This window comes from Mesocricetus auratus, unplaced genomic scaffold, assembly GCF_017639785.1.
Source record: "Mesocricetus auratus isolate SY011 unplaced genomic scaffold, BCM_Maur_2.0 Super-Scaffold_100714, whole genome shotgun sequence".
Lineage (NCBI taxonomy): Eukaryota > Metazoa > Chordata > Mammalia > Rodentia > Cricetidae > Mesocricetus > Mesocricetus auratus.
In genome coordinates this window covers 12,085-20,158 of record NW_024429270.1, presented here as the reverse complement: position 1 = coordinate 20,158, position 8,074 = coordinate 12,085, and the positions used below count along the sequence as shown (strand labels likewise).

General features: G+C 41.6%; 1 protein-coding gene across 1 annotated transcript; it reads right to left on the bottom strand.

Annotated features, from left to right (window-relative positions):
- Positions 1-2,346: 2,346 nt before the first annotated feature.
- LOC101840389 (sentrin-specific protease 2-like) lies at positions 2,347-3,600 on the bottom strand. The gene has a single exon (XM_040740813.1). It carries the CDS (start codon positions 3,598-3,600, stop codon positions 2,347-2,349), a length of 1,254 nt encoding a protein of 417 aa, XP_040596747.1.
- Positions 3,601-8,074: the final 4,474 nt, after the last annotated feature.

Sequence of the window (8,074 nt, the reverse complement as noted above, 5' to 3'; positions counted from 1 at the left end):
ACTGCAACTTCTGACTCTTTACATTTAAGTGGTCCAGAAGGAAGAGATTCGTACAAGAAGCAGGCAGGGATAATGTCCTCTTAAGAACCAGCCCCTGGGTCATGCTTTTCCTACCTAGTCCCTATATTGAAATGTCTTCAGAAACTCTTAAAATAGTTCCCCTGTTTGTGGACTAAGATTCAGTATCCAGATAGAACCTATAGGAAGAATCACCTATTCAGTTAACTGAAAAGTCATCTGTGGCATTCCCTTATACTTCTTATGAAAAATCAATGACTTCTAAAAGTGGTGTATTTGAATACAACACCCAGGAATAAAACTATAGGACCTACTTTTAAACAGAGAAAATGTTGTTCCTGCAAACTGTCAATGAGTATAAAGCTGTGTAAGGACCATCCTCATACACTACATCCATCAAAACATCCCTTCAAATGTGTATTTTTGGCACATCAAGTTCATCTTATTTGCTTCAAGTTTGTCCTTGAATTAATTGTCACCTCCACATTCAGTCTCATAATTTTCGGTGGAATCATCAGCTGCTTTCTCTGTCCTGATTTCTACTGGAAGGAACTCATGCAAGTTACAGAACAATTGATGGAACATTTATGCAACTGTGAAAGTCAACAAAGCTACTCAACATGTTTTGGCTTTGCACCAAGAAGACATGCATAGTATGTATTGTATTTTACCATAGTAATGTTGCAGGCCCATTGTAGGCAGCTGCCTACAGATTCTTGAATTTGTAATACTTAGAAGTTTACTGAATTAGTAATGATTTTTTAAATGACCACATGTAGCACTTGGAAATACTCAGACAATGATGGTATTGAATATCAAGGTTCAGAGAATTCTCTTTAGGTGTTGTAGTTTCCCCTGTCCAAAAGCTGGAATTGACTAAGGACAAATTGTATTAGAAACAGGGCAACTTGTGCAGGAATATTCCAGGAAAAAAGAAGGGAGAGAGCAACAAGATAGGCTTCAGCAATTCTAATGACCCTATTGTGCAAAGGATGTAGTGTTTTCTGTCATCCCATAAGCTGTTGGACTCGTTGTCAGTTGTGAGCATTTTCTCTATGGGTCTCTGTGTGTGGGGATGCATCTGCATGACTTTGCTTACGGAGTCCAGAGATCCATGTTCTTACGTACATTAATTGAGGTTATTCATTGCTGCAACTTTACTACAGGATGCAGACATGTCCTGCAATATGGAGCCTCCCCCAGGAGCCAAGATAGAGTGGGGTTCCTCCATAAAGTATTCAGACTTCACATCAAAGGCTTAAAACCAAAGATCACTGACATGCAGGTGTATGAATAGTTAACAGCAACGCTGACAAAATGTGCTTTCCAGTTCTCTCAGAAAAAGTTATGACTCCATGTGAGCAACATCAGGGACAAGACCTTGCGAAGTATGTTCAAACAATGCTTAACTTTATTAAGTAAAGCTTCATAAACAGATGCACAATGTACAATTAAAAGAAAAATTAAATTGAAACTTTCTTATGTAAAATAGAGCAGTTTAATTTGCAACATAAAAACAGGCACCAATTATTCCATAGTAATTGTGGACATTGGGTTGGAGAATTATAAAGGTTAATGATGAAAATATTTAATTTTAGCTTAGTTTATACAAACAAAATATGTATTTAAATAAATACAGCTTTAAATTGAATATCTCTTGGAAGAAACAGTTCATTACAGCTCTCACAGCCTGAGGCTAATATTAAAGGAGACCTAAGATATAAATAGATATTTACCATTATAAGAATATCATTGGAATCCAAGAGTAAACAGATCTCCTTACTTGGGAACATTTTGTGATTTGGAACATCTGTGACACTTTTAGAAATGTTCATAGCTGGTCTAAGTCCAATGTCACATGGATTGTGTTCAACATTAAAGGAAAAGACAGATAGACACTCACATTAGGACAACTAGCCTGATTGACAGTAGAATAAACAGTTCAAACAAAAGTTAATAATAAAACATTAAATATCAAGGAAATTAACAAAAACTTACAAACAAAACCAGAAAAATTGTAAAAATTAAACAACTGAAAAATAATTCAACATTAACATCAGTCACAAAATCTTGAAAGTAGCATGCTTATCAGCATGTTATGATGGTGGGCTGTGTGTTTCTAACATGTAGTAGGCACATACATCACATTGATTTCCTCAGATGCAGCTCTTTCTTGCTGCAAGTTAGCAGTACGTGGAAGAGTGTTGGGGCATCACCAACTTTTTACAGGCTAGAACCTGTTTCAAGGCTTTTAGTCACCCTGCCTGAAGTCCTTGCAGCATCTATAAAAGACTGCAGGGCAGCCTCAGCAGCCAGTGAGTGCTGCTGCTAAAGTAAGCACTTATGCAGGATTTCCCATACCATCTTCTTCCTAAACAGAGGCATATGCTTCTGAGAGAAGGTTATGGGTTGGCCTCTCGAAATATAGTCTGCGTATTTACAGGTGAACACTCCACAATCACTCTTATTCAGCTGCAGAGGAATCTCCTCTGCCGCCATGCTGTGTTGCCTCCACTCCAAAGGATCCAGATCTATATTCCTTCTCGCTTTGCTCTCTTCTTGCAGGTACTGGAAAATCATCCTCAGGACACTTGGTCTTTTGAGTCCCATGGAATCCCAGTAGGCAATGGTCTTCTGTCGTAGGTCTATGACCACCAAATTCCAGTGGACCTCCAGGTGTATTGGGACAAGGACAATGTCCTTTTCAAAGATATTCACGGCCCGGGTCCACCTCTTCACAGACCTGTATCCCCGACACTTGAGTTTCGTATGGAAGAATGTATTAAAGGTGTGAATCGCAGCATAGTCTGGTGATTTGCTTCTTTGAGAGAGCAGGTTCACATAAAAATTTATGATGTCATCATTGAGCCATTGGCTTTCCTGTAGAGTCTGCATGTCTCCTCGAGTAATGTTCAGTTTAAATGCACTGCTTGGGTTGTCCTCCTGTGGCCCTGGAGCGAGTGCACTCATGATTTCCTTCTCCATGTCAGATGTTATATCAGGGCCATGGTCTTGGCTGCTGTCCTTCTCTTGCTCCTCAAGAGGCTTCTCCTTGCCCCCAGGCTTTACCATGTTCTTGTGGAAGATGGTGTCACAATTTTTGGAGTTTGGGGTCTCAGCTCCTCCCAGAATGTCAGGCTGGGGGTGGTGACTTGTTCTCTTGTTTTCAAAATTCACTCCAACTGTCTTTTGGGTTTCAAAATGTGTCTTTGGGGAGTAGATCTTTTCAGTTTTGACTGGTGAATGGTGTCTTGTGACAGGATGTCTGGATTGATTTGGCTGGAACAGAGTTGTTTCACATCCATGAATGTGCTCTTCCATGCAGCCTTTGATGATCTTCAGGTTGTCCGCATGTCTTGTGTGAGAGCTGGGAGGACCACAGTGGGCAGCTTCACTGGGTTGAAGATGGTCCAACAACCTTCTGCATTTTTCATTATGCTGTTTCTCAACTGTGTCCTGTGTGTCGGAGTAAGTGCGCTTGCAACTCCTGCCAGCACCCTCACATTTAACCTCAAAGACATCCTCTGTCTGAGGGTCTCTGACCTTGTCCTGGTTTTCTGGGTGCAATGCACCCTCTTCCATGGGATTCAATGCCTGAGGATTTCCAGGCTCTTGATGGGCAGGCTCTTTTTCACTGTGTTCTTGTTTCACTCTCTTTGGAGACTCATGTGGCTCCTCAGACTTCTCATCAGTTTCTCCTTCCTCCTGGATCTTTCTTTTTTTGAAATTTTACTGCACGTTTGGGACACACGGTACCAAGCTGCTGGGTATGTTGCCAATTTGAGGAAGGGCTTGGCCTACCCGTGGTCAGGAACAGGCTGTCTTCTAAGCAAGAGCCTTTTAATTTCCATGAAGTTCAGGTTAACTTGACTCTTTTTTTATCATTTTTTATTTTAATTTTAAATAGCTTGTTTTACATGTCAACCCCAGTTCCCTCTCCCTCCCCTCCTCCCGCACTCCCCTTCCCCCCTCCCTCCCACCCTATTGCCAAATCCTTCCACATAGGGGATATCTAGAGTCTGTCATTTTACTCTTGGTAGGGTCAAGGCACTCCCCTAAGAGTCCAGGCTGAGAGAGCATCTCTCTTTGTGCTATAGGCACATGAAGACAGTTTGTATACCAGGGATAGACACTGATCCACAGCTCAGGGCCCCATAGGTTGCCCAGGCCTTCTCACTGACACTCACATTTGGGGGGGGGCCAGATCAGTCCCATGCTGGCCTCCCCACTGTCGGTCTGGGGTCCAAGAGCACTCTGCTGTTCAGATCAGCTGTCTCTGCTGGTTTTGCCAGCCCATTCTTTGCCAATTTGCTCATCACTCCTCTCTCTCTGTCACTGGGTTCCTTGGGTTCAGTTCAGTGCTTAGTTGTGTGTTTGCCTCTGCTTCCATCAGTCACAGGATGAAGGCTCCCGGATGGTTATAGACATCAAGTTCATTATCAGGAATGGGCATTCGAGGTGGTCCCTCCACTATTGCTTAGCTTGCCAATTGATGTTATACCTTTAGATCACTCGAGGTCACTCTGGTGCCTGATCTGTCTTCGATCCTATGATTCCCTCTTCCCCCTATTCTACCCCCACCCCCTCAACTTCCTGTTCCTCCATGACCAACTCCCTTCCTCTTTACCCCCTCTATTCTTCCTAGGTCCCACTCCCCCCCCACCCCTCCTTTTGGGATACTGTTGTATTGATATCTGATAGATTAGTTAGTCCACTAGGAGTCATTTTATCCTCTTGAGACCTTTTGGTTAAAGTTCAGAATTCACAGTGTAAAATGCTAGATGTCCTCTTTAATAGTGGAGGAACACTTGGCGTTGGAGACAGGAGGAAAGTGACACCAGATGGATGTGACAGGATGAAAGTGCACTCTTTACTCACTGAGTCCATCAATCAATTCCTGTCTCTTAGGAGGTAGTTCACTAGTAGTTACACTGTAGACGGTTCAATGGTCTTGATGCAAAATCTTGTACTGTGGGAAAAGTGGGATCCAGAGGGCAATAGGCCTCAGTGTACCCCAAAATTGAGGTAATCACTATAAGTTTTGTAGCCAGTAGCTCCAACGCATAAGACCTAGGCAGCACAGTTAATAAATTGGAGGCAAGACTGTTTGCCTCTCTCTTGCCTTGGATAAGAGCCCAATGCTCTTTAGTTGGTTATGATGCAGTTTGATGCTTCATGAAACGTTCTATAGTGAGCGCAGCCCACACCCACCGTCTTCCAGATCAACAGTCATTTTTATGGCTTTTTTTTAAAGATAGGGATTCTCTGTAACAGCCCTGGTTATCCTAGAACTCACTTTGTAGACCAGGCTGGCTCGGTCCTCACAGAGATACAGCTGCTTCTGCATCCTGAATACATGAAGTACTGTGTATGCCACCATTGCTGGCCAGTTTAAGGGTCTTAATGCTTATTTCCATTATTTAAGCTTCTCTTAGACTGTGCCTGTTTAAAAGCTGGAAGCAAACACAGAATAAGTTAACTCAAGGGGGCATAAGTGTAGCTGTGTCTTCAGAAAGGGGGAGACTATTGGGAAGAAAGGTAGATTTCATTTTTCTGAAATGCAAAGTCTCGGAGAGAGGATTAGATCCATTTATACACATCTCCTTTCCTCTATTCTGGACAGAGGATTAGGCTCAGTTCACCAATACATCCATAGAGGTTTCATTTATTTTGCACAGGTATTGTTCAGGCAGTGTATGTTCATCTAAGTAGAAGCTAAGAGCCAATGCAGAGTCAGGTTACTCCCTCCTCCTAGACCTAGGGTACACATACTGGATCAAGGTGAATCTGGGTTAGCTGCACCCTGAGTGATTATCAACCCCTCACAAAAACAGTGAAAGCAAAGGGGAGAAGCTTTTGATTTGTTGATCCCCGAGATGTGTCAGTTGTCTGTTGTGTCATCACAGCCTAGCTCATCCCACGATCCTGCTGCCTCTTAGGGAAGAATCTCCTTTCTGGTGCTGTTTTTAATTACAGAAAACAAACTAAGTATCATTCCATGACTTAGAGTCTAATGTTTCTAACTTTAGTGGATGAAATTTACCAAAAAAGGAGATTTTCTCTATATCTGTGTATTTCCTCTCCATATTTTTAGTAAGTACAAATAAAGTTACAGATGTGAGGCCTGGTGGACACCAATTATCAACAACATATCCTTTAACAACAATAATGGGTTAATCATTGATCTGTTGAAACCTGTGAACACCTGATGTGTGTGGGTTAATATCAGGGATTTCAATTAGATTCCATTTGTCTACCTGTCTATCTTTGTGCCAGTACTAAGCTGTTTTCAGGGCTATAGCTGCATAATAGAACTCAACATCCTTAGCCATTAGGGAAATGCAAATTAAAACAACTCTGAAATGCCATCTTACTCCTGTCAGAATAGTTAAAATTAAAAACACCAATGACAGTTTATGCTGGAGAGGATGTGAAGAGAGGGAACACACCTCCACTGCAGGTGGGAGTGCCAACTCGTACAGCCACTTTGGAAATCAGTATGGAGATTCCTCAGAAAAAATGGGAATCAGTCTACCACAAGACCCAGTAATTCCACTCTTAGGCATATACCCAAAAGATGCACACTCATACAACAAGGACGTCTGTTCCACTATTGATGCTGCAATGATAAATGGCACCTTGTTGAGGTTATAGGTAATTGTTTATTGTAGAAATTACTCACAAGAGAAAAACTAGCAACCCAGATGAGTCGAGTAGTTTTCCGCCACTGAATTGGAAGCCAAAAGAGAGTGAGCTCTCTGCTGTTCAGTCTTTTATTCCTTCCTCCGTGCACACCCCTAGCCATGTCCAAAGGTGGGCCTGGCTAGTGGTGCAGTTCCGCCGCTCTGTGTCTAGTCATGCCCAAAGTGGGTGTGGTTAGCGACACGGTTCCGCCCTTTTGTTACCACATCCGTATGCATCTTTAGAGCACCACATGGATAATGGCGGAGTCCTAAGTTTCCCCATTCAATTCCTCTTTTAGTCTAAAAAGGATATCTAAACTTAAAACAAAACTAACTTGTGTCAATGAACAAAATGTCTCAAACATCTATCCCATCTAAACCTAAACTTATCTAAAGAAACACCCAAGTCTGAACACCTCCTTCCAATCCCAACTCTAAAATAATTGAAAACTAACACTAACAGGTGTAAACTATCCTATAATATCAATAGTAGGGAGATGGAGCATGGGATTCTCAAAACTACTTCCTGCTGAGATAGGACAATGACAATCTCATGGGGACCTGTGAGAAGAAAAATGTTAGTGTAACAAAATCTTCAATAGATTAGACAGTCTCTGTTTGGCAGGAGATGCTTGATTGAAGTTCCTGATTGGAGTTCTAGTGTTGATTGAAGCTCTTGTCTGAAGCTCTGGCAAGATTGTAGAAGGTGCACTGTATCAGTTCCTTGGTCTGGAGTTGTGTCGAGTGATGTAGTTCCAAGCCAGTTTCAGGATGGTGCTGGTCAGGTGGAGTCGATGATGTGGGGCAGTTTAGGTGCACCCAGTCGAATCAGGTGGAGTTGATGAAGTGGAACCTCATTCTCTTTCCGAAGCAATTGAAGATTGCTGTCAGGAAATCCCTTGTTCTCTGGAAAACTCAAACATTAACGTTAACAAAGAAATTTTTTAACTTTTATATGCATGCATACTGGAAAAGGTGACAATAAGGAAGATGGTAAACATGAAGGAAATTAGACTTTTCAGAAAGTCTTCCTAATATAATTTTTCTGTCTTATAACAATGGCTCTTTGATATAATACAGAAATTCTGAATTTCATTTAAACAATATGCTAATATGCTTGAATTTAGAGCCAATCCAACTCCAAAGCCAGCTTCAGTTAAATGAACGGGGACTAAAGAGTATTAAGAAAATGGGTATTACAAAAAACAATATAGAGAGATTTAACTTTGATACCACACAGTGAGTTATTGTTTGTTTGATGGTCCTCAGGGCAGCTATTCATTCTTCTTCAGGTATCCATACTTCCAGTATATTTTGCTGAGTTTACCTGTGAAGGCCAAAAAACAAAACACTTCTCTTTCCTTTTATGAGGT

What these genes read in the sequence shown, in the direction of transcription:
- LOC101840389 (XM_040740813.1), bottom strand. Translation starts at nt 3,600, where the DNA reads ATGGAAGAGGGTGCATTGCACCCAGAAAACCAGGACAAGGTCAGAGAC.